General features: G+C 45.6%; 1 protein-coding gene across 16 annotated transcripts in view; it reads right to left on the bottom strand.

Moving 5' to 3' along the window:
• The window catches only part of CHD2 (chromodomain helicase DNA binding protein 2), a 110,174-nt gene that overhangs the window by 20,298 nt on the left and 63,346 nt on the right, over positions 1 to 26,530 (bottom strand). For 14 of the 16 annotated variants that reach the window (XM_085233801.1, XM_085233802.1, XM_085233804.1 and 11 more), the window contains 18 exons: positions 19,204 to 19,423; positions 16,415 to 16,501; positions 11,020 to 11,081; positions 9,576 to 9,698; positions 9,146 to 9,295; positions 8,848 to 8,981; positions 7,953 to 8,178; positions 7,032 to 7,132; positions 6,491 to 6,535; positions 6,168 to 6,343; positions 5,360 to 5,484; positions 4,961 to 5,177; positions 4,447 to 4,536; positions 4,133 to 4,323; positions 2,913 to 3,101; positions 2,189 to 2,351; positions 1,668 to 1,820; positions 465 to 536 (listed from right to left, as the gene is read on the bottom strand). In XM_085233801.1, the coding sequence (XP_085089927.1) occupies positions 465 to 536; positions 1,668 to 1,820; positions 2,189 to 2,351; positions 2,913 to 3,101; positions 4,133 to 4,323; positions 4,447 to 4,536; positions 4,961 to 5,177; positions 5,360 to 5,484; positions 6,168 to 6,343; positions 6,491 to 6,535; positions 7,032 to 7,132; positions 7,953 to 8,178; positions 8,848 to 8,981; positions 9,146 to 9,295; positions 9,576 to 9,698; positions 11,020 to 11,081; positions 16,415 to 16,501; positions 19,204 to 19,423 (2,524 nt within the window). Of the gene's footprint in view, positions 1 to 464; positions 537 to 1,667; positions 1,821 to 2,188; positions 2,352 to 2,912; positions 3,102 to 4,132; positions 4,324 to 4,446; positions 4,537 to 4,960; positions 5,178 to 5,359; positions 5,485 to 6,167; positions 6,344 to 6,490; positions 6,536 to 7,031; positions 7,133 to 7,952; positions 8,179 to 8,847; positions 8,982 to 9,145; positions 9,296 to 9,575; positions 9,699 to 11,019; positions 11,082 to 15,368; positions 15,494 to 16,414; positions 16,502 to 19,203; positions 19,424 to 26,530 lie in introns of those variants that run through there. The other 2 variants (XM_031555338.2, XM_085233813.1) reach the window with 2 other exon arrangements.

The following is a 26,530-nucleotide window of genomic DNA, read 5'->3' as shown; positions in this document are numbered from 1 at the left end:
TTTCCCATGGCTGGGGGATGGCATACGAGTGCCCTGCACCAGTCACTGTGAGTCAGCAAGCCCTGACAAGAGGCTCAGCATGCCCTCTCCTATTACACCGGAGACTTTCACCTCCAACACCAGACTTCTTCTATTCTTAAAATCTCCCTTTTGCCTCTGCCATTTCATATCCACAAACAACTTCAGACGGGAGGATTTATTTAGCAAGTGGCTCATTCCTCAGACCATAAGGAGAGAATTGCTAGATTCTGGCTCTTCCAGCCTCTTTGGCACTATCTGGAAATCTGCCTTGCAGCCCCATTCTCTGGATGTGGGAGATTTGAAACAAACGATATGGATGACTGCAAAATGTTGTGTCTGTATTAAAAAGGGCCAGGTGTCCTGTAAAAAGGAATGAACTGAGCCAATTCCCTCCTGCCACCCACCAGACCCCTCTGGAGGCAGGGAAGACCCATCTGCCATACCTCAGAGCCGTCGGCGTTGAAGTGGTCCAGCGCCTGCTTTCGGATCTCCCCTTTGATTGAGCCGTCTAAGCGCTGGAAGAAAAAAAACCAGCAATAACAATTAAAAATAAAGAAGGAAAAGAGCCCCGTAGAACTGTTGCAATCAAGTTCTGGGAGCCTGATAGCCCCATCCCCTGCCTGTAGTGTTTAATCATTAAAAATAGCCACCAATTAAAAATAGCTACACCGCGTTGCGAGGGCAGGAGGTGGTATGCTCAGGCAGCAGTCACACAGCAGTGACGCTCCAGCTCCTGTTACAGGCCCCCAGCCAGGATCTCTGCAGTCTCTATCCTCTCCTCAGGGCTTATTACAGGATGAAGGCCAGAGAAGGAGCCCAGCAGAGGAAATATTTTGCAAAGATGGGGCTTTATTTACTGAGATTGTATGCTGGAAACGTGCCCCACGCAGCAACCTTCAAGCAGTGACAGAAGTCCAGAGAAACAGCAAGAAAGATGGCAAGACAGCATCAATTGGATGGAAACAAGCTGCACAGGATGCATTAGCCACCTCAGGCAAAAGAAATGCAGATATCAGCATCTCTAAATAGCTTCAGAGAGCCAGCAAGGGAAGCAAGCTTCAGTGTTGAGCTGTCTGTACAAAACAGTGTGCTGGTATACGCAGGGAGATCTGCATCCGAGGGCTTTTGGCATAAGCACATCAGCTGATCTCAGCTACAGAGATAGATCATGGAGTACGAGCGTTTCTGTTAGGCAAGGTCCAAACCACAAGAAGGTTGTTCAGTGATTAACACCCACCAATAAATGTTTGAATCCGTTGTGCAGGTTTACGCCAATCATTTTGACTCTCACTTTATACATCACTACCAAGACTGTTGTAAGAGCAGCCTTCATCTACAGCTCTCAAAGGACATACCATTATCACTTACAGACAGCAAAACACAAAGACAGATGTGCCGTGCCCAAGAAGCATCAGACACAGTGAAGCATCCCACGCTCTCAGCTGGCTTCTGCCTCTCCATATGTTCCCTTCCCCGTGTGCCACACTGAAATGAAAGGACTTTCCAGTTCCATTCAGTGCATTTCAGTAAGAGCAATCTGTAATCCAGTCACCCTTAGGGACACCTTACTGACAGTGCCTCTCACTGCTCAGGCTCCCTCCTTATTTTCTTGAATTTTCAGGTGAGGCCCACATGCTATTTCTCACCTGGAAAGGATAGTGTTTGATAGTCAGGTACTCTGCCAAGATGTCCAGCATCCTCACCATCTGGGAGAAGATCAGGACTCTGTTGCCTCTGTCCCGCAGCCTGGTCAGCAGCTTGTCCAAGAGAATTAGCTTTCCACTGCTCCTGATCAGAGACTGAAAAAGTAACCGTCATTCCAGCTGGTGCTTTCCAACCATACTCCTACGTACACTAGAGAACTGTTTTTTGTCTGGTACCATACTTCTCCTCTACCTCTCTAATCAAATCATCTATACTTGGACAGCAGAAGGCGCAGACACAATAAATCACCCAAGATAGTTCTCACACTGCATTCACCTCTTGCTCAAAATGGCCACAACGTTTTGCTGTCAGTGTATGGGAAAGGCAGGAAATTCAGTGGCTCAGTTGTGACGACAGTTTCCCATAGTCAGAAGCAAAAGCTTCACCAAATCTTATCTCATAGGGAGAATGGCAGGAAGTAGAAAATAAAGGAAAAATGAAGCTAAGCAATGTCTCTGCCCACCTGCAGGGTCTCAATGCCATTCTCTCTCTCATTTTCCTCGGGAGGCTTGATAAGGTAGCAGTGGTTGCAGCACTTCTTCAACTCCATCACGATGTTTAGGAAACCAGATGTGCTTCCTCTTGTTCCCTTTGAAAGAGCTTTGTAGTTTCTTGTCAAAATCCACCTTCAGACAGGAAAATAAACAGATCAGATCATTTCACAGTGCAAAGCAGGCCTGCTGGAGCCCGAGATACAAAACCTTCAGGGACACTTTAATTCAGGCATCAGTCTACATTCTTCCCTAGCACCACAATTCCGTGCTGAGCTTTACTCTGCCACGATACAGTCCCTGCCCTACAAAGCTGGCCAGCTGAATTACTATGATGCTAGAAAAGCATATCCAGTAGTTTCAGAGCTGGGTAACCATAGAATCATAGAATCACAGAATCACCAAGGTTGGAAAAGACCTAACAGATCATCCAGTCCAACCGTTTACCTATTACCAATAGCTCCCACTAAACCATGTCCCTCAACACAACATCCAGTAACATGAGGGGGAGATACCACCCAACCCTACCTTGCACTCCTACTGGGAAGCCCTTCCTGCTACAGGTGTTGGCTGCCACACTGATGCCTTCTGAAGGACACAGCATACTCTGTCCTATATATACTGTGCATATTCCCAAGTCACAGAAAGATGCACCCACTTCTGCTGGTACTCCCAGTAACTTAATAAATGACTCACTTGTAATACTGCTTCTGCAAAGCAGACATTTCCACACGGAGGATCTGCTCCACCTTGGCTGGCAAAGATTTCTCCACATCCTTCTTCACTCTGCGTAGGAGAAACGGCTCCAGGACTTTGTGAAGGCTCTGGTAGCCATTCTCTCTACCTTTCCCATGATCTTCTTCAAAATCCTCCCAGAACTCAAACCTAGCAACAGAGATGAATAACAGAAAGGAGTTAGAATATCTTGTCTTGTGGTACCAAACAGCATATATCAAATATGCTAGCACTACACAGTGAGATAGGAGACCATCGAGTTGATGTACGTACAGTGAAGGATACAAAGTTCACTTTCCTCTGGCTAATTGAGCAGACTGGTGGCAAAGCTAGCAGCTCTCTGAGTTTAAGTATCTCAGTATTTTATTTAAATATTTTATTTTTGAGCTTCACAGTTCCACAACCTTCCAGGACCCAAAATCCCAGGTTTCCCCAATATTTACTCTGATGTCACCTGCTAGCATTTACCTAGCAGCAGTTTCTGAACTTTCCACGGTGCCCATCCTTAGGCAGGGTTCTGTCAACTAGATTTTGTTTTACACTGCTCAGATTACTTTTTTGGACTGCTGATTTCTATAACTCCTCTGAAATGTGGATATCTGTCTTTCTCCACCTGGGAGACCTCAGATCTTCCCTTTGCTTCTTCTGTGATCCAACAAAGAATTAGGGGGACAACTCCTTCTGTAGTCAAACATCATCTGGATGAGTTTGGGGACGTACCTGTCTTGGCAATGCACATTACCTGTTTTGTTTTTAAGAAAACATCTGTTATAATTTGGACACGCTAACAATCAGCTAGGCAGTGCTGTCTTTGAGAAATACTCCCAGGGACTGCCATAAAACATTTAGTGAGAACAGCTGAAACACCATGTACTGGGAAATTCAGAAATGGCTGAGATAAATGCTTAAAACAAGTTCAGCTTTTTAGAGATGGCACTGAAAACAGCAGATAGATTTGAAAGACATGTTTTAAGTTTCTTCATTGACCTTGCTGCCAGAAATACTCCTTGTGTTAGTTATTTAAACTCTGCTTTTCCTCACCGGTGTTTGTTCCCCTTAAGCTGGTCTAACTCCACTGAGCTTAATTCAGGGATTTCTGCCATTCTGCTCTCCCTCAAGTTTAATCAACGGCCAAGACAAACATACAGAGGTATTTTATGAAGCACCAACAGGAGACTTACTTCTCAGGCATGATGAAATGCAGCAGGGACCAGAGCTCTTTGAGTGAATTTTGAAGCGGAGTGCCAGTGATCAGCAGCCTGTGGTTGGACTTGAAGTCAATCAATGTTTTGTACAGCAAAGAGTCATCGTTTTTCAAACGATGGGCTTCATCCACGCCTAGAAAGGCCCAGCTAATACTTCCCAAAACAGCCTGGAGGAAAAGAAGTGTTCTCCATCACCACGGAAGAAAAAGAAGTGAAACCCACTAGTCAGAGGCTGGCTTCCCCATTTGCAAGATAGGATCTAAATAAAACATCCTTGGACCTTTACCCACCTTGTCTTTGAGGAGAATTTCATATGTTGTGATAAGTGCATTGAATTTCAACCTTTTAGACTGAGAGTGGATCCACTCATATTCACGTATCTGCAAGAAACAACAGATGTTATCATCAAGGAATATTATCAAAGAGTTAACAATCACTATTTTACTGTAGCTACAGCTAGGATCTCCAATCAAGTCCAAGCTCTATTGTTCAATGTAGCATTCGATGAGCAAAGGGCGTCCAAGGAGCAGCTTGTTTTAGTGCACACGTGGTTTTTATACAAATTTAGACAAGTAACAAAATGAAGTCAAACAACTTGCTGTTGTGACATTACCCCATCATCTCACTACTGACACCACCAGGCTCACAACACGTTTTTGTTGCCCTGTCTAAATAATTCAGAGGACATGCAGCAGTCTCCATCAGCTGCTCCAGCAGATAGCATGTCACACACATAACGTGCTGCACAGAACAGCGCCCAGTGCTTCCATCCAACCCCACAGGCTTTGCTGTCAGACTACACACCATGTTCCTGCTCATGAGGTCACCGATGTAAACCACCACGTTGATCTCAGGTGCCCACACTTCAAACTCTCTCTGCCACGAGGTGAGAGTCGACAGAGGAACCACCACCAGGAAAGGCCCGTACAGCTGGTGCTGGTGGAAGAGGTACGACAGGAATGAGATTGTCTGAATCGTCTTCCCCAGGCCCATTTCATCAGCCAGGATCACACTGTTGCTCCTGAGAAGGAAGAGAACAAACCTAAGTCCTGATTTAATGCGTCTGTATCACTTCAAGGCTGGGTAAAAACCTCACTTGAGAACAAGAGGGTCAGATCCCATTGGGACAAAGCTTAGGAGACCCAAAATGAACATAGCTCGTTTGCAGTGCTGACCAGAGCATCACTGAGTGTATGTACTTACTTGCACCACGAGTGAGCGAGCCAGTTGAGGCCCTCCAGCTGGTAATCTCGCAGCTCCAGGTTCTCACTGCCAATATAAGAAGGCTGCTTCTTCAAGGCAACAAATCTTGGTCTCTGCTTCAATACCTGAGGAAAACAATACACCGTAAGCCCCCTGAAGAAAAAGACAAGGTAAGGTTGAAAATTCAGCAATGAAATCTGCAGATTCAGCAATGAGTGTAGATTGGTTTGTCAGTTATTGTCCATCCACATTTTCTTAATCTGCTTCTGGTTTCTACAGTTCTGACGCCACTCAGCATCGTTATGTTTTGCCTGCTGACCTCCAGTCCTGATGATCAGGGCTGAGTCCCCACAAGAGTGCAATAAGCTATATATAATGCCTATTAGATGGAACAAACTCCATTTTCTGTTTTCGTCCCTTCTGGTTTTTCTTCCATTAACTCCATCTCTCTCCCACACTGTATCAGCATCTTGTAGACTTCCTCTTCTCCCTGGTGTGCTGTTTCTCCGTTCAAGTGATATTAAAAATCAGCATTGCTGTAGCAGCACCTCTTCAGGAAGAAGTACTTTGCAAGGATTAATTAAAGTTCCCAATCCCCCATGCTCACCATGCCTCGAGTAGATGAAACCAGAAGGGGTTCACATCTCTGTCTAAAGTACAAGAACAGCAAGCAACCATTCAAATGCCAGTGGAAATATTGGAAAATATTCTCTGACATTTATTCTGACAAAACTTCATATTCACACAGTTTGCTTCGTTACCCAGCCCGGAGAAACAAAGCAAGAGGAGAGAAGAGAAGCTCGCAAACCTTGCAGTCCCGGGTAGGAATTGTTTTGGAGTTGTTACGGTTGTTGAAGCTGTCAATGCAGTGCTGAAATTTCTTGCTTATCAGAGCTTCATCTTCCCAGCTGCACTCTGCATAGGGCAGTCCCATCCACTTGCACAGGTATTCGGGGTCATTCGAGGATGTTTTGCGACTGTTTGCTGCAAAATATGCAAAAAAGCCCAAACCTCAGTTCTGTGGCTGAACCACAAGCATGGTTCACAAGGGCAGTCTAATCCATCCCTACAAACACAGTACAAGTCTTGGCTAGTAGGAAAAGTTTAGAGAGGCCAAAAATGCTCCTTTACCTGGAAAGTCAGCATGCCCCGTCGCAGACTTGCTGGTCTTCACAGCTGTGGTTGGAGACACAAAGGAAACAAGGGTTTGGTGTGCTGAGAGCCAGCAGGGGGAGCAGCACAGACAGAGCATCGAGTGCTTTGATAAGAATTGTGTGGAAATAGGTTGTACGGCTCTCTAGGCCAGTTCCCAAAGCAACTGGATGCCAGCATCTCTGACTGACGTTGCTAAAATATTAGTGCAAAGTCCCATTTTTTATTTTTAACAAGTCATGAAAATCTAACCCCTGAGCCACCTTGCAGCCTAACCACATCCTTAACCACAGTGTCACAGAAAGCAGACCTGGAAGCAGCCAGGCCTGTGCTTCTGCAAACACCTTGCCTGCAAAGAACTGATGTCAAAGAACTATACCAGCAGCAGCAACATCAACAACCTCCTGGAGAGTGAAATACATTCAATGCCATTCTACAGGGATCTTGGAGGACAAGGAGAAAGAGGAAGCTCATTCTGTCTTACTTCATCCCTTCACCCAAAAGTGTTGGATTCACTTACCAATTACTCTCTCCACGATTTGATACTGTTTGTTCAGCTCTGAAGCCAGCTCCTGTTGGCAGTTGAAATATTCCACATCTTCAGGCGATACCTTGGCCAGCCTAGATACAAAAAGAAAAACAAATTAGGCATTATAATGCTTTTGTAGTGTTGAAGTGCTTACTGAGGCCATGTATAGAAATTCTACTTTATTTTATGATTATGTTGTTAAGTCACTGAAGCAAACTACTGCTTATATGACACATTTCTTAATGCTTCCTAAAGCATCTCCTATTACAAAGCTTTACTGGGAAGCAAATGTCATAGATACTCATTGTTTCCCTGTTAAATGACTCCTTATTCTGCTGCAAGAATTAGTCACTAAAATGAAAATCAAACAGTCAGGGATGGAAGCTCTGGAAACACACAGAAGCTCTCCTTATAGTCCTTGGGGAGGTCAGACAAAAACTCACATACAGACAGGCTCATCATTAACAAGGGTTAACAAGGCTGGCTTGACAAAGCCTGCAAAGCAAAACTCAGCAGCGTGTCCTGAGATGAGCCCTATTTCCCAGCACAGCTGCTTAGTTTAGCACGCCAGGTTTCACTGCTAAGTAGGAGCTCTTGTATCACCTCCGGGGCCAGATTCACTAGTGCACCATTTATTTGTTCTCAGCTACCCAACTCCTGAGCCTGAGAACTGGCAGCGTTGTAAAGCTCTGCCTCTTCTCTCCCTTTCTATACTACAGATATCGTTTCTACGAGGGGGATGGTTCTACAGCAGGCAGAGAGAGAGAAAAGTGCTGTGAACTGAAAACATTTGCTTTGGATGGAATATGCTTTGCAAGAAAAAAACTGAATGTTTTCAGTCCTGACTGTGCATACCTATGGCTAAAGAAGATTCACCCAAAGCCATGTATCACTGGTTGAAATAGAGCATACCATTGCTTGATCTCCTCCTCCTTTTTCTTGAAGTTTTCTAGTTTTTTCAGGCCCTTCACTTTCTGCTGTTGCAGGGACTCCTCACTCTCCCATGTGCTGTGGATGTATGACCAGCCTTTCCATTTGATCAGGTAATGAACCTCTCCCTCATCCTTTTCAGGGTCAAAGTCAGCACTAGGGTTGCCATTAGCTTCAGTTGCATACACTGTGGTGGAAGCACCAGTGGCTGCAAAAGAAATCAGGCTGCAGTTGGTACCTTTGTTAAAAACCACTGGCCACGAAGTGCATTAAAGCAGGAAGTTGTTTTTCTAACACATCCTTTGTGACAGCACAAAGAATATCCTACAGATTCTTGAACCCGATGAGGCAGGCACACAAAAGTTCTTCACACAACAGGATCTTTTTAAATCTCTATCATAAATGCCTTTTTTTCTTTAATATAATTCAAAGGTCTCTTGAAAATATTCAAGGCCATTCAGTTTTACAAAAACACTTTTGTATGGCTATGAGAACAAAGCTTTAGCTTTATTTCCCATTATGGCTTTGTCAATGGAGCTACAAAAACTGACTCTACTGGAAGCAACATTTTATGTTTTAAAGGGGAGAAAAACAAGAACTTGCAGAGCAATGACTGCATCTTTAAAATGTGTAGACACTAAAAGACAGCTGCCAAGCATATAAACTTGACATTTTAGGTTTTTCAATAATAGATTGTTTAAAAACAAAAACAAATAAAAAAACCTTCTAGGAGAAAGAAAGAAGAGGCAGGCAGGAAAGGGTGAAGAGGACTGAAATAACCCTGGGCCTCACTGGAAGGCTTCAAAATTGCAAACACGTTGGAGCAGTTGAAGAGAAACAGAGAGTGCATGACTGAATTCAGAAATAGCCAACACACCTCCTTTTTTTCCAAGCCTGATGTCCAAGACTTTTTCAATAGTTTCACTGTTGTCTTCATGTTCATCAGCCCCTTCCCCAGTCATCTCTATCAGGTCATCAGAATCCGTCTCAAAATCGTCGTCCTCCTTGTAACTGAACAAGACCAAAACCAAACTGATCAAAAGCCCCTGACTGCCCAGAAACACAAGAATGGCTTATTACGTAGAACAGAGCAAGACCTCCAGCATTTACCCTGGGGCTCAGTGCTTGTTCAGCACATGCACTGCTTAAGCAAGCCACCTCACACTTTTTCATACCTGACATTTTTGGCTGCTCTTCGTCGAGTTTGTCTCTTAGGAGTTTCACCATCTTCATCATCATCGTCATCTTCAGACGACACCTGTCTCTTTCTCTTCTTCCCACGCTGGAGTTTGGGAGGTTTTTTAACACTGGTTTTGGCCATTGTTCTAAAATAAGTATTAGGAGAAAGTGTTTTACCTCAACATCTTTTTTTTTAAGTCTTTAAGAACATACACATCTCAGATATTAGATTCTCAGACTTTTAGTCTGCTGTAACTATGAAATCACTACTCCACTCACTGGACAAAGCAACCAGGCTTGTAATCAAAGGTAACACTGAAGAAAACAAACATGGTTTAGGACCAAATGGCAGCTGCCTCTCCACCCTCGTAAAGGTAGGAAAGACACACAGAAAAAGAGATACGGACTGAACCAACCACTCCATACCTCCTTTGGACCGGTCTTTTTGCTTTAATTCTCTTCGGTTCAGGCTCGCTCTCTGCACTGGTGCCTTGATCCCCTCCATCTTCATCCTCTTCTTCACCAGAAATCTCTCTTTTCCACTTTTTTCTACGGTCAGAAAAGTAGCTGATCAAGGGCCACCGTATTTCAATGCAAATACCTGCCTAAGTAGACACCCAACCCAACCGGGTTGATCCTGCCAGGCCACGATCACGACAAATCAACACGGCACTCCAGCTACCAAGCCGTTGGCTGTGATGTGTTGGGGATTTTAGGCTGTAATTCTCTGCCTCTAGGAACGGGTCTCAGTCACCTGGATTTTAGTTAGCAGAGCAGCACGAGTGGCTCCTACCACGTGCTGTGGCAGGGCTGCACCCCGCACAGCCGGGCGTGCTTCAAGTTATTTAGCTTTCCTTTCCACTTACGCATTTCTGAAATGAGGTGGAAAAAAAAATGTTCGGGGTGATTTTGAATAAACAGACATTTCTGAGAAGTGCTCGCTTTCGCTTACGGTTACGACATGCACTGATACACTTTCTCCTTGCTGCTCAAAACCCAGAGCACTAAGTCGCATGCCATTTAACTTCAGGCAATTAAAGTTTCCAGGGTTGAAGCCAAATCCCACTGTGTGTTAGTGGAAGGAAGCAGGTTCTATGTGGGTAGTTCAGAGCAAGACCTCGGCTCTGAAATGCCCCCTCTCTCCAACTGGGAGTCCTTTCCCCAGAAAAGTCCATGTTAGTGCAGCCCTATCTGTCTTCTGTTACCTCCCCTGTTGTACTGCACTGCTGTACACAACAGAATGAGAAATTAAAAAGCAAGAAAGAGGAGAGAGGGAGCTGGACCACATGGCACCCTGCTGTGCTCGAGTTTTCTCCAGCAGGCAGCTCAGTAGGTCTCATCAGCACACTTCAGTGTTTAGGAAAACTAAAAGTACTGATTGGATGGAAAAGGCAGTAAAACTAAGTGAATTTGGCCACTGTGATGAGATCCAAAATATCCTTAATGGAATGTTTTGTTTTAACTTATCAGAGGGTAACAGAAGATAAAAAAAATGATTTGGCATTTTATTCTCCATTTCCTAAGAACGGGAAAGGAGTGAAGATTCAATTATTTTAAGTGTCACTGAAGAATAAATAACATCATGAAGAAGTGAAAGACTGACAACAAAAAGTGAAGCTGGCTTGTTTAGATTTCCTCGACAGGCAAAATGGGAAAACAAACAATGAAAATGTTAGAAAATTTCATCCATCCTAGGTTTACATTAGTACTTGAATTTTTATCACCCGGAGTATTACTACTGAAAATAGTAAATAATTCATTTTACAAGCATTTCATGTTGACAATGCCTGTCAAACAAATATTATTACTCTGAAAACAAATGAATAAATAATAATTCCACGATTCAAAACTCTTTTCCCTAGAAACTTACTTTCTTTTCACTTGCTTCTGGCCTCTTCTTTTTGGGCTCTCATTTTCAGATTCGCTACTTGCCTTTAATTGAAAAGAAAGAAAAATGAGGTTGTAGGCTTCACCCCGGATCGTCTCCCCAAGGACACAGCTGGACACACGCAGGTGGGGTGGGGTGAGGTGAGCTCAGACACAGCTGCACCGCTCTCCCTGCAGCCAGAAGGATGCTCTGGGGAGCCATGAGGCTGGAGGAGTGCTGCCCACTGCCCCACACAGCTCCTTCTGCAGCGGCTCAGCTCTTTTACAAGGCTGTAACTGAAAAGTGCAGTGGCAGAATGCAGAGCATCCATACTTGCCACGTCAGTATGAACCCAGTAACGGTTGGGGATGGATCAGACTGCATTTCTGTGATTGCAGACCTACCTTTCGCAATCACACAAATGCATGACCAGCTCTACTTTCATTACAGAAGCTTTCTATACAGAAGGAAATTCTCCTAAAAGGACAACATTCTCATCACAAGGGTGTTCCCTGCTTTCCTGGATTTTTCTCCCACAGCCAAAGCAGCTGAGGAAGCAGATGGGTCAGACCCTGCCCTGCTGCCTTCCTTCCTGCAAGCATACCAGCCTCCACCAGCAGTCTCTCTAGCTAAATATATTGAGAGAGATGCTATGTCCTTGCTAAACTATTTTAAACGTGGGTGTCATCAACTCCCACTGGCTGAGAAAGCTAGAAAAGCTTTGTCGTGCACAACCCTATTTTTGTAAAGCCAGTCAACCATAGAAACAGATCCCTGCACACACAGCACCCCGAAACAAACAGAAGACTTTGCCTTAGACACTTGCTACAGAAAGCACAAATCAGCAGGGAGCAAACTGCAGAAGAAAGCAGCAGATTTTTAAAGAGTATTTAAATGCTCTGGAAAGCCTCAGGACTGCTTGCTGTAAGCATCCTGCTCATCTGAAACCCTCTTTTCAATGCTGCTTTTTGCTGCAATATCCAAGCTGTGTCAGAGAGGCCCTGCAGATGAAGCCTGTCTTTGTCTGTGCCTCCTGTACACCCACCACATTCAGCGAGGCTCACGCCAAGAGCTGTTCAGAGAACGGCATGAAATGGCACGAGCTGCAAGATCAGAAGTCGAGGCAGGGTACAGTTCATTTCCATCTTCCTTTTCCCAACAGAAACTTCCTTTTTGCTCAAAATGGAGTACTGGATGCTGTGGCAGACCGAGGGCGCTGATGAATCCCTCGGGGGTTTCATGCCAGACTGACGTGCGGCACAGTGACACCCCTGCACTGCAGCTCAGTGTGAACAGCTCACTGCCTGTTCCACTGCCTGACATCCCCGTCTCACACATCAAGCATCCAGGAAACAAGGGACTGGCTGACAGCACTGACTGCAGCACAGCAGACTCCAGCTGTGCGGGTGGGATATTTTTCAATAGCCATCTCTCAATGAGCACTTACTTTTTGCTGTCTTTAGACAAAGAGTCTAAATGAGTAGGGAGCAGTGAGTTTTCCTTCTGCTCTGCATCAGAGAGGATGAGATTTGAATCACAGAATCATTTAGGTTGGAAAAGATCTCTAAGTCCAACCATTAACCTAAAGCTGCCAAGTCTAACTTGGTGAAGTTTGTAGAAAACCAAATACACCCTTTATTGTTTTCTGGACTTCATTCCACTTGACAAAGCCCTACTTTTCAAGATCCTGCTGCCCACTCCCCAGTGCCTCTGCTCTTCTCCTGCTCTGTTGCAGTTTCTACATAGCTCTTGCTCATCTCAACAACTCACCTTTTCCTCTTTTCTTTCTGCCTTGAAACAAATCTAACTTGTGACTCCAAGCTCAGCTGCCTCCAGCTGCGTTGCTCAAAGCGCCGTTGTCTCTTTCGGGCAGCAAGCCCAGATCTTTCAGCTCTGACACAGCCAGTCCCAGCCTGAGTCACCACTGCCTGTTGCTGCTACAGCCACCCCACGCACCCGGTGACTCAGCCTCTGCTCCCCAGTGCCCTCATCCACCTTGGCATCACTTCTCACCCACTCCTCCTGGCATCCCGGCACCAGCTGCCCAGGTCCTGCCATGGCTGAAAGCTGCTTAATACCGTTCTACATGTAATAATCACAAAATAACTAAAACAATTTTTGGAAGACCATACTATAGCAATCTCTCAAATTTCTTGACCCAGTTGTAGAACGTAGCACTGACTTGCTCCAATTGGCCCAAGGGTGCCCACCAGCCACCCTCAGCAGGAAGGGAAGACTGCATTAAACTCGTGTTTTAATTACATCATCTCCCCAAGTGGCATGGGCAAAGGTGACAAATTCAGCCTTCAGTCCCCACCAGGATTTTATCAGTCCAGTGAGAGATGCCAGGTGTGTGTTTGTCTCTCTGAGCCTGCACACCAGTGCTAGCCCAATTGCCTTCCTTAATCCCCTTCTACTGAATGCTGCAAACATGCCCAACCAATTCCTACGCCACTCTTCCAATCGGACTAGGGACCTGCCTCTTAACTGTTTGCACTCCCCACCTCAGAGGAAGGGTCTGTCCTCCCTTTCCATGCCTCATCCAATCCTCCCGTATAATTTCACACAATCATTTGAGCTGGAAGGAACCTCTAAAGGCAACACCCCTGCAGCTAGATCAGGGTGCCAAGAGCCCCATCCATCCTGACCCTGAACGGCTCCAGAGATGGGATATCCACCATTCTTTCTTCTCTGCTAGCACTTACAGTGCACACGCTTTTCTAGATTAACTATGCTGCAGCTTACCACGGAGGAATGCTATACGAGACATGACACCACAAACATGCACTAAGCAGAGCAAAGCAGCAGCAGCTTTGCAATTCCGGTCCTAGACTCCCCAAGGTTGTCCCCTCACCAGCCCACAGAGGGGGCTTCAGGCCCTTGGCACGGTCCAGGCAGTGCTCCGGAGCTCAGGCTGCCTGCTAGGAGATGGGAGGGCCCAAAATCTCAGACAGAGCTCAGGGAGTTGCTCATTTCAGGCTTAGCAGAGGCCAAGGTCAGCAGAGAAGCTGGAGGCTGTCAGCTTGCCAGCTTAGTCTTCTTGTGTCTCTGATGTTTAAAATCTGAACTTTCAGCAAAGATGTGAGAAAGAGCATTAATCAAAATGCAAATGAGAAGAAATATGTATTTTTTACAGTGGTAAAACCAAACATATTTTGGGAACAGCTGCGGTGCACGACTTGTGGCCTCTTTCACAGAACAGATGCACCGTGACATTTATTACTAATGCAAATTACAAACCATCCTCTTTATAGCCAATGGATTGTGCCTGTTTTGGGCACGCTGTTTCCTGACTGCCCTGCTCTGCATGTTTCAGTTCCCCTTGCTGAAACCTGAAGGTGATTTATTAGCTGCACCCAAAACGCACAGGCAAGGACCGTTTGTACTGTAAGCTCACGTGTGCTCTCGTTCCTGGAGTCAGCTTCAGTGCTCTGGGCAGTTCCTTCACCCTATGCAAAACAGCACCGCTGATTCCTGCCCTTCACAACCCACACTTCTGTCTCAATCAGAAGTTGTCAGTCTCTCTGCTTCCATTTCAGAGAGTTCCATGAGGTGCCCAATGCCCTCAGGGCACTTCCCAGAAGCGTTTCAGGCACTTACAGGGGAAGGAGCTCTGCCCAAACTGGTGGTCTTGGCAGAGACTGCAGCTTTCAAAACCTGAAACAACTCCACCACCCTGACCAGGGGCAGTCAGAAGGCTGGACCTGCTGCAGCCTGGCACGGAGTCTGACCCGCTGCCCAGGCAGTGCTGCTTGCTAGTACTGCATAGAAATGCTAGGGAAGAAAACAATTCAAAGCTCCTAGACATGGTGCTGGAAGTCCCAAGCAGCAAACAACGAGCAGATTACTGGTGACAGGCTTAGCCCTGAAAGGCAAAAAGCAATCTTAGGTGATGTCAAGTGCCCTGTTTCACTGCCAGCTCCAGCAGCACTCAGCACCGTGCAGGATCAGCTCTGCTGTGCCTCCCCTTGCTGCTTTGGGTCTTCCAACAGCAAGACTTGCCACGTCCCACTCTCTGCGAGGCCCCAGCACTGCGCCTGACACGTCACACCCGCCACTGGAGTTGCTCTATGGGAAGCTTCAGGAGGAGAAGGGGGAATGGATTGCTCCGATTTCATTAATTTTGGTTTTCTGTTTCATGAAGGGCTCATTCAGAGGATTATTTTTTTGTTTTTTACAATATTTTGTGGTATAGCAAAGTTTGTACATCTCAGTTTTTTTGTTTGTTTTTTGTTTTTTGTTTTTTTTTAAACTTTATCGTACCTTAAATAGTAGGAAATAAAGATATTGAAAAAGAAAACAACATTTGCAAAACCACGTAATATTGTAAAACAAAAAATGACAGGACTTACCTGAACCCCTACAGGGCACTGGGGCTGCAGGCGAGGTCTGTGGCGGGTGTGACAGTGCCAGCACAGCACATAGTGCACGCTGGGGCATCACAGAGAGGCGGCCGCTGAGCCTGGGCTTTCCTGAACTTGAAAAGGAAAACAAAACCCAAGTCAATGACGTGCCACAGGGCTTTCCTAACTGCTGCTACGGGACATCCAGCGCAGGAGGTGGCAGAGACCTGTGTTATGCTTGCACCTCTCAGGCATCCACCGGTGTATTTTGGCATCAAAGCACAAACAGCCTGACCTGCTGAGAGCACCACCAGGCTCCTGCCCTGCCCAAAATCTGGCTACTTCTCTGCAGATTCCCAGCTGCTTTCATATCAAAGTATCCCACCCTGCAATTTCAGTCTAAGCCTGTTTTTTTTTACTCCTCTCTAACCACTTAACCTTCCTGAAGATCTGCAAGGTCTGATAGATGGAAATGGAGGCTGTAGCTAATTCCTGCATCTTCAAGGAAAAAGCAAGTCCTGAGATAGGAACAACAGCAAGTTTTGACTGCCATCTTCAATGAAAGCACAAAATACTCCTGACATTCAACCAAAGTGATGGTTCATAAAGCTGAACACACGCACACAAATGCATTTCTGAGCACGATCCATTCCAGGATGGGCAACAACAGCCGTTTGATTGTCGGAGGTGTTTCTGGGCACTTTCTTTTATTCCTGGTTGGATTTTCATTGTGGTTTTGTGTTTTCCTTTTTAAACATGCACCCATCCTCTCCAGCAGGTTTCTACAGCAGGGCACGACCCACGCTACGCCCCGCTCTAGTGGCCAGATGAGTGTGCAGAGACCTCAGCCCATGCAGCATGCCTCTGAGATCGGAGCTTTTGGGCCACGTAGACTCAAGTGCAGCACCAGGACCTCAGTTCTGAATTCCACCATCCACAAACCAGGCTAGGACTCGGTGTTTACAAGGCAATGCAGATGAGACCTGCCTTAGTTCTCTGGTTTTAGTTGTTTTTATATGTTCAGTAATCCCTCATTCTTGTTTTTTTTTCCTTACCTCATCTTTTATATTAAATCGTGACGGTTCTTGTCTGCTTCGGTTTGACCTCCTAACCCCATAAACATCAGGATATTCTTCCCACATCTGCAAAATAAACAGACCATCAGCAGGCCTGCTTCGCTCCATTATTTCTGATTTCTAGAGAGGTTTGACCGTGAACGTTAAAAAAAGAAAAGAATCAACATAGCACCATTAGGGAATTTTGATAGCAGCAACTAGTAGACAGATGCTTAAAAATCTGAAACAGATCATGATTATTTTGGGCTATTTGGTAATGCTTTCAAGCATACAATTTAACTTAGCATTATCTTTACACTGGTCATCTCTCCCATAGGGCATAAAGCGCTTTCTAGCTTGTTTAGGCTGAAGGACAGAGCACTGAGGCAGCCAGCCCCAGCAGCAACAAGAGGCAGCACTGTGCAGGTGGAATGAATGAACCTACCAACACAAAGGGATGATTTGCTCTCGCACACAGCCCTCACTACTGTTTTCCATAGAGAAATCCTATTAGCTGCCTGCCGAGCCCAGTGGCAAGAGGTCACCAGCAGCAACTTCACGTGCGAAGCCAGTGACCCATCCTGGATGGCAAGCGAGCCAGACCACCTTATTCTTCTCCTGAATGCATTGGCAGGATGTAGTTTGGCAGTGCAGGACTTGTGGAAGTGCAGAGCTGACTATTGGAAAGGGCTGTGCTCTGTGAGCTGTAACCAGGCCCCACAGCAACTTCATACTGCGTACAAAAGCAAGCATTTGTTCCCTCTGGATGGACAGGAGGAGAAGAGGGATTCAAGAACTGATGTCCTGATGTACAGGAACATGACTGTGTTGGTGACACATAACAACAGAAACTTTACAGGGCAGATGCAAACCCCTGACCCGCCTCTCCAACACCTAAAACAATCCCTCTGCCTTGGCCCTCAGCAGTTTATCACTGTACAGCTTTCTAAACCTATTCAGTACTTATCTGCTTCTCTCTCCCTCCAGTTCTCAAGTATCTCAGCAAGCAGCTGGCAGGAAAAAGAAATCAAAATGCACTGCCAGTCAGTGCAGTGACTTGGGACCGCAGGCATGATGAGTGCAAGGCTGCAGCCTGGCAGGTTTTTTTTTTGCTGCTGTTGGAAAAGCAAGAGGCTACTCTGACAGCGGCCTAACTGCTGGCGTGTCTGTCTGTCAGGAATAAAGGCAGAGAGAAATTAAGAGATTGTTTATTGTCCCACATGAAAGAACAATTCAAAATGCTCTCCCAACTATTTGAAGAATTTCTCTTTTTATCTTTTAAGTGGCAGAGCTTTTGGAGGAAGAATTGCCTCCCATTACACATCAGAATAGAACCACACACAAGTGAACCTCACCTTCATGGGTGTGTCTAGACAGAGATAGAATATAAACAATAATATAATTAATTGACTTGGTTATTCAAGGGAAACAGGTATTGGCATGTCTAGGTTAGACGTAGCTAAGGAAAACGCCCATTAACAGCAGAATTAAGGGAGGGAGAACCTTCCTTATTAAAGGGTGTCTTGACCTTTAGAAGTTTTATCCATGCTAATTATCCTCTTCTATATGGATGCGTTCCCTCATGGTGTAATCTTAATGTTTATTGTTGGGAACGTGCTTCTAGAAGGCCACAGAAGACACAACTTCCAGTAGTCTCCACTTACCAACAATAAAACAGAAATCTGAACGTTGTTACCACAACTGCCTCACAAATACACCCTTCACTGGCAGCCTAAACATGGGAGATTTGCTGGAACCTGAGCAGGCAGGCCAGAGACTGGCGAGAGGAAGAAATACGGATGCTGTATTTAACGCCTCACTTCTCCCCTGCAGATATGTGGGGAACATGGGCTGCAAGCACTGCTCTTCTTATGCGTCACATACATAGCAATTTCTCCACAAAACTCCATCTTGTGAATGAGCTGTGCAAAGTACAAGCCACAGTTATGCAGAAGAGGCGAGTCACACACCACAAGGCAGAAAATCACTGACCTAACCTGACCTTCCTTCCTCCAAAAATCTCACTTCACCAAGTTCCTATCTCCAAATGGGCACTCGGGCTCTTTTCCCCTCATGTATCTGGTGTGTTACTCAAATGCCTCCACCTCTTGAGTCAAGCAGAGAGCCGAGGTGCAGCACCAAACCAGAGGCACACCACCTGCAAGCCCTCCTCTACCTGTGCAGCAACAAGGTGAGGGTAAGCCTGCCTGTGTAGGTAGGACAAGGGATTGCTAAGGGAGCTGTGGAAAAAAAAAAAAAAAACGAAAAAAAAAACCACACAACTGTTCTGAACATAACAAATAAAAAGGTTAAATCACTTTTTTCATCTTTTTTCCAAAGAGGCAGGTTGTGATGGAAACAAAACTAAGTGGTCCAAATAAAAGATAAGCACTTTCCCAAGCTGCAACCCATGGGGAAGCTTTACTATTTCTAGATGGAGAGATCAGACATGAGAGAGGAGTGGAAGGACGGAGGGAGAGGATGAGATGACAGTGTCACTTACTGAAGACAGGCTCCTTCTCCCCCTTCATTACCTGCCTAGTGCCCAAAGGGCTGTCACATCGAACACACAAGCTCCTACTCACACCAGTGACACAGGGCCATACGTACACAAACCAAATGGCCAGCAAGGGGCTTGGGGACACCAGAGGAGGGAGCTTGTTTGGTTGACGTGCAATTCAGGCTGCCAAGTGGCAGGGAAGTGAAAGACAGCTAGGTTCACGGCCTGTGTTCTGCCCGTTCACGGTGGGTGCAGGGTAACGGCTCTGCAGAGCAGCAGGGGGCAATACCTTTTTAACATCTGCTATCCTTTCCTTCTTAGAGGCTGGTTTTTCTTTGGTTTCAGGAGGGGTCTGCTGGGATTTCGAACCCGTTGATTCACTTTCGGATTCAGACTGACTTTCAGAGGACTCGGAGCTGCTGTTAGACTCGCTGCCCTGCTCGCTGCCCTGCTCGCTCTCAGACTGGCTTGCAGAGTCAGAGCCAGAGGCTTCTTCGGATGCCGAGTGACTAATGGTAGAGAGAGAAGAGATTATATTTTAACTGAACTGTCAACAAGTAAAACTGAGCCACATCCAAGCTGCAAAGCTTGGAATAGCCTAAATGCAAGCGTGAAGCACGTGGCTCCTGACGTATGCTCTGCTTTGTTGCACTGAAATGGACTCACTTCAGGGGACTCCACATTCACCTCTGCTGAATGCAGAGAGGACAGCACCAGCTCCTAATCACTGCTCATCAACCAGAGCAATGAGGGGTGCCGCATGAGGAGCAGTGTGAGCAATACCACCAGCACTGGTCCTCCTGCTCTTCTCTCCACTACATCCTGGTACAATCCAATTTCTGAAAGCACCAAGCACTGTGCACACTGTATCATGTGTTGGAAAACATGACATTCTTTTCAAAAAGAGTAAATTCAGCAGCAGAAAGGAGCTTTATCCAGTAAAAGGAGAGCAGAATATCTCCTCCAACGTTAACATGCTTTACATCAACATGTTAATATACCAAACATTCAGTTAAACACAGGCTCCTCAATAAAACAAAGCAGTGAGAGGCTAAAGTACTCAAAATATCTTTTTGTCCAATCTCTCCCACAGCACGTATTCTGTTCCTCTTTTCAAATCCAATTAAAGAAAATGGAAAACTCATTGTAACATATTTGCCAGTAAGGCAGTATTAGAAATCCCACCGTCACAAGCTAAAAAGCAGCGTTGTAACAGGACTACAAATCCTTTGAACAAGGAGCCTTCTCATTCCAAGTCAGCTCTTATCTGCTGCTAAATGCTTCCATTATATTTAAGAGTACGTTGCAAATACAGCATCATGAATAAAGAGCCAGAAAAACTTCACAGAGGGAAAGCAGATTTTTAATTTTTCCTCCATTTATACAAGATACATTGAAAACTCTGCTCAGAGATCATGATTAAAAATACACCAAATAAATGCATATATGTAATTACATAACAAGATGCAGAAATCAACACACACATCAGAGGCATCCACTAGCTGCAGGCAGCTGCTGCTGGCATGCACATCCACGTGCAGATGGGACCGGTCACACCGGGGAAGTCGGATCTCCATTCTCAGCCCCAGATGCTCAGAACTGCTGTTAAGTCCTGCGAGGCCTCCCTGCAGCCGGGCTGCAGCTGCCTTCTCCCAGGGAGCGGGCAGAGGGCAGCAGCCGAGCGCAGCGGGAGCCTCATCCCAAATCCCTCCAGCACAGGGCACGCAGCCAAGCTCCCGGCCGCCATTTCACAGTCATCCCTCCTCCACCATCTTAGGTGTTCATTGCTGGGGTGGTTGGTGCTCTGGGTTTGTTTGCAAGGCCGAGAATGGAAGAACTTGCATTTGTGGGTGGGGGGGAAGGGGGAGTGGGAGGACAGGAATAAAAATCAGCTGTGAGCTGAAACAAAGGTAAGAGACACAGAGGCTTTTCCAGCAAAGGGGAGTGCATGCATCATCACTGATGATTGCTGGTTTCATTGTCCCAGTTGGTTTGGACAGGCACGAGGGTATTGCAGTGCTTCCTCCCAGAAGGACAGGAAAATCCAGCTAAACCGCCACCGTGTCCTGCTTCTGCACACCAGCACAGCTCCTGCCCACCAGCTGCGGCACTCCCAGCTCCCACGCCTGGCCCTGCCCTGCTGGGCCATCAGGCACACCATTCCCCCCGCGCCCCCAAGGTCGTCCCTGAATTCATCCACAAATCCACTGACATCTGCTCAACCACACTTTTCCAACTCAGCGTCCTTCAAAGAAGCACTGAAACTTCTTTGCTGGAGATTTTTGGAATATCTAGCATTTATTCAAGAAAACCAAGGGATTTTTATTAGAAACCATTGCAAAAGCATCCAAGAAAACAATTCACCAGCTGTTCCTGAGACAGCAGGACACATCCTGTGAAGCCACCCTGGGGCCCTGACCTCAGAAGACATCTGGAGGCATCCAAACCCCTGCTGCCACCACACCACTGGCAACATGAGGCTGGCACTGCATTAAGTTGGCAGTATTCCATGGGGCACCGAAAAAAAAATATATATATTTTTTTCCTCAATTGGATTTATTAGCAAGAGCTAGAAAAAATTAGAACAATGCTGGGGTCAGACAGCATTGCAGTATTGTGCAAAGACAGAGCAGCAATTGCTGGCCTCCTCCCACGCCAGAGCTCGTTGTTTCTCAAGGCCCTAAGCTTTATTACAAGGACAGAGGAACACAGCCTTCCTAGACACAAATAGCCATCACTCTTGTACATTACCTACGTTATGGAGACTATCATTTTCTTCCTTGATGTGAATAGTGTTTTCTGAAAAGGCCATTTCTCTAGTGACAGGCACAAATGCTGCACACACCTGCCCTACTAAGGAAAGACCCCTAGTAGTAATTTAAGCAATGAAACACAAGTTTCAGAGTTGTGTTACTTGGATATCTATTATATTTAAACTCTTGTATGTCCTTCTCTATGCTGCTGCAAATTAAAACAATGAAATCCAGTTAAGACAAAAGGATTTGTGCTTGTCGTTGTTTCTATATTAAAATGCTAATAATAAAAAGCCAATTCCATAAAGTGATCTCTCCTAAATACCACTGAGACAATCGGGGCAGTGCTTCCACCTGCAAACTGAATACAAGGGATTAGCAATGTGACACATCGATTCAGGTCCCCCCACTGTACATAAGCCAACACTGAAGGGCTCTTTCCTGAGGCTGGTTTGGGAATACATCCTGCTTTAAGATACATGAGTTAACATCCAAAAAGGCCTATTTTCTACTACAGTATAATTGAGGGTAAGCTATAAAAATCCAACCAGTCCCACGTGCTTCCAATTCAGTATTGATAACCACCCATTAATGCCAAAACCACAGCTGGATTTTGGTAACTGCATTAAAGTGAGAAAATTTTTAATAGAAATTACAATCTGCTAATGCTCAGCAGATCATGTTCCTTTGTTTTCTAAGAACTACTCAGGCTATAATTCTGTTTTAATTAAGAATCTGCTGGATGGAAGGAAAAAAATACACAAAAAACAACTAAATCATCCCTTACCAAGAAGGACATGTTCCTTCCAAGAAATAAGTGGCTGAACGGCAATGATAAGACCTTTCACAACCAGGCATCTACATTTACAAGGCAATTACAGCATGCCTGAAGCCTCCTGAGTTAGCACTTAGTATTTCACATCTGAGCAACATGACTTCTTTCTATAGGAGATCATCTTTGCTAACAGCAACAAAACGTTTTAAATGCTCCCAACAAGTAAAAACAGCGGATGCTGTCAGAGATAAAAGGCAAGCTGACAACTCTCAGCACTGATCCAACATGTTGCTGGAGTCAAGAGCTGCCCTGGAAATGGCCCTTACCAGCACCTTTCTGCCCACACTTCAGAACTCAGCTTTCAATAGACAGAAGTTGAATGCAGCCAGTGGGAGAAGTGAGGATGAACGGTCCAAGATCCTTCCATAAGCCAAATCCCTCCTGGAAATAGGATTTTTAAGTACTCAACACATCACTGTTTTGAATCTAAACAAGTTTGAATCCCAACAGCAACACTCTGCTAGGCTTTGCAAGCTTAACTGGCACTTGATGCTGGCCAAGTAACCCTGGTGCTAGCCAAATAATCCTAGTACAGGCTCAAAACAGTCTTCAGCACAGGCTCCAGGAGTTGGATAATATCAGAAACGAAGCTCATTGATACCCACAGGTAAACACATGCTTCACCCCTGTACGGCTGAGCAAAGCTTCACATAGTGTGTGCATGATAGAGGCCCAGGTCCCCACTTTCATCTCAGCTCATTGTCAATACACTGGGGACACGGAGCACTCACTCCCACCCACCCACCTTTACTTGGCAGCCCATGTTCCCAACACTCACCTTTTGCTCGAGCCAGCACGAACTGGGTCTCCAGAACAGTGCAAGTACATCATGCCTAGCAGTACACTGGAGAAGGGGGCCAGCAGCACGACTCCGATTTTGGGGTAGGAAGAAGCCAGACTGGCTACACCTGAATCCACATCCTCCTCCTCTGGCAGAACCAACTGATCCTGCCACAAGGGTCAGTTGCATTCCAGCCCCAGTTGGGCAACCCCAGTTGGGAGTTCAGGGGCTGGGACATGTTCCAGTCCATACACCAGCAGATACACGAGACTGAGCAGCTGTGCATCTCCCTCAGCCCCTGGGGGTGCATCTTTCAGGTCCAGCTTTACCACTAGAAGGGGTTTCTCACTCCCTTTAGTTCTTCAGTGAGGGCTGTCAGCATCACCAACAGCACCAGTCATGGAAGTAACCCTGGATTTACTCCAAAGCACACAGTGGCAAAGACAGTGCAAGCCACCAAGTCACAACTATTTAAACAGATATGCTTTCCTAATGTGACCTACACACAGGTGGTTCTACACACAAAGGGAATGTGACAAAACACGTAACATGCACTGATCCAGCCAGAACCCACAGTTTTCTTTTTAACATTTCCCTGAATATAAATGTGATGTTCTCTATTATTATATACAAACATACACTGTGTTTATGTATATTAGGAACAAGCATTATCAGTTAATAGTGATGCATGGCCCAAGACACACAGTAGCTGGGAAAAAATAAAAAAAATACCATGTAAATCTCACCTGTAGCCATGGAAAGCAACATGAGTGTTGTGGCTACAGGTCACTTGATAAAAAGGGATAATAAATGGATCACAGGAACTGAAAACTTCTCAATAGGATCTATCCTTTGCATAAAGAAAAGAAAAAAGTTCACAAGCCAACGCTATACGAAGTACAGCTGTGGAGAAAGAGACAGTACACAGAGCTTGTAGAAGAGCTAACTGAATAACACCCAACCTGTGTCACTGAAAATAAATCCATTCATAACTCTACATGCTTTATTTTCAAACAAGTGATAAGCACCCACCCATCTCCTGAGGCAATGGCTTTTTCGAGTGATAACAGTTGAGACAGTTTAGTCAACAAAGACTAAAGTTTCCCAGCTTGGGTTAGTCAATGAACTTATCTCCTGCAGGCAACAAAGCAAGTGGGGGAGGGAATGGAGAGGAAGAAAAATACTGCCATTACTCTGCTAGCAGTACTCACGCACTGCGTGTCTCTAGTTCCAAACTCACTACACTGAAGGCAGAGAGGCTCTTCAGCACCTTAAAAATACTCACAATATACGTTGGGCAAATCTGGATAGGCTGTCATGGGGCACTAGAGCCCATGGCTTATATCACTGCCAGATAACCAACGTGTCCTTCAAAACACAGATGAAACTGAGGGATTTGGAGGTAGAAAAATATTTCCCCAATCTCACTCACTGACAGGCAACTTTTGTTCCTCAATAGGCACTTGCATATTCTCCATGGTAACTCTTCTTCCACACGTGACTGCAAGCCTGGCTTGCAGAAAGTGGGTGTTAATTGCATTTTCACAGCAACAGGCACAACAGGGCCACAGTGCTACCGCTAAAACCAGGGGATTATGCACCCAGCAGGCATCCTATCTGAATAACCATCTGAATTGGCTTGTGCCACTTGCCAGCCTGGCTCAAAGGACAGGAAGGGGAGGAGGCAGAGGGAAATCTTCACAGACACTATTACTTGCTCCAGCACAGGACTCCCAAATGCCAAAGGCAAAGCAATCCCGAGCACAGAGCGAGCTAAATATATCCTTCCCTGCTCTGCTGCAGCTCAAAGCACATGGGGCTATCCCGAATGACAAATATTTTCTAGATTTCCCCCCACTACAAAGGGACCACATTATGCTTGCATAATAAAGCAAAACTAGCAGTTCATTCATGAGTGGGAGAGGGGGCTATCCTGCTCTCTGATCTTTGGGCTAGAGGCTGAAAATGCCTGGAATGTTTAGCAGGGAGAAAGAAAAAAAAAAAGGACAGTGACAAAAGAAGTCACAACCTGTCTGCTTGATTAAGGAGCGCCATTGAGGCAGCATAGCATCCTTCCCTGCACCAACAGGAAAGTACAATTGCAGTCCTCAGGAATTTGAAAGGACAGCTCTTCCCACCCCTGGGAAGGCAGCAAAGCATTGCAATGCTCAACATCCATTGCTGAGTGACTCCAAACCACACACTGCACTGAGCACCTCCGTGCAATGCAGTCAAAGGTGCCTATACTTTTCCAGACGGCTGAAACAAGGGGTGGGGGAACTCACCGTACCCCACTGCCACTCCAGCTCCTGCTTTGGGCAGCACAATGGAAGTAGTGCATGTTGCCAGATGTCTTGCAGCTTCGTGTTCTTTACAAGGAGGCTGCGGAGCACACAACATGCAAGCCAATTCTAAATTACTGCAGCAAGGAAGTTGTGTCTTTTTCTCCCTTTAACATTTGCAAGTTTCCTTTGAGAAGTAATGCGGAAAAGAAACAGAATAATATGAGAATGACTTAGAATCAGTAACAAAAAGTCAGAGGCACATCTTCCTTCCTGCTGCCAGATGACCCGCAGTTCAGAAGAACGTAACTTGGCCTAGCCTGAGAACTGCATTCCATGTGTCTGTTAAAAGCTTTTTCTAAGCAACAGATCTAAGGCTCGCAATAAGACTCCATTGTACAGACAGCACACGGCATGCAAAGCCCTCCAATCGACAGCCCCACTGGCTTCAGAGCAGAGGCTCCTCCCCATGAAAGAGACATAAATGACTCCTCAAGTTAATATGTGAACAATTACACCACATCTTCTGCACCCAGCAAGAAAATTCACAAGAAACAAACTGTTACATCTTTTTTTTTTTTTTTTTCCTAAGGATCTGAGTGTTCTGAAAACAGGGAATTCTTCACATTGCAACACAATCGTTTGGAGCTGGGAGTAGAGGATTGTGAGCAGTGAACCGATGAAGAGCACAGCAAGCTATGAGGCTCAGTACTTGGCAAAAGCTTCCCAGGAGTCCAGCCAAAATGTGAGGCTGTATGAGCAGTTACCAGCACCACACCAGTAGAGGATCCCAGATAGGATCCCATATAGTCTGCTTCTAGATAGATGATCTCAAAACGTTAACATTAAGTGAACAATGTATTGAAAAATTATAGTTTTGTAGCAGTGCTGCACAAGCAGCGTCATAAACGCTACTGCACATTTGGAAAGACTAATCAACATTTTGCTTATAGCCAGAAGACATT

This window comes from Meleagris gallopavo, chromosome 12 (genome assembly GCF_905368555.1).
Source record: "Meleagris gallopavo chromosome 12, MGAL_WU_HG_1.1, whole genome shotgun sequence".
Taxonomy (NCBI): domain Eukaryota; kingdom Metazoa; phylum Chordata; class Aves; order Galliformes; family Phasianidae; genus Meleagris; species Meleagris gallopavo.
The sequence above is the reverse complement of the archived record's forward strand: the minus strand, read 5'-3'. Positions and strand labels throughout refer to the sequence as shown.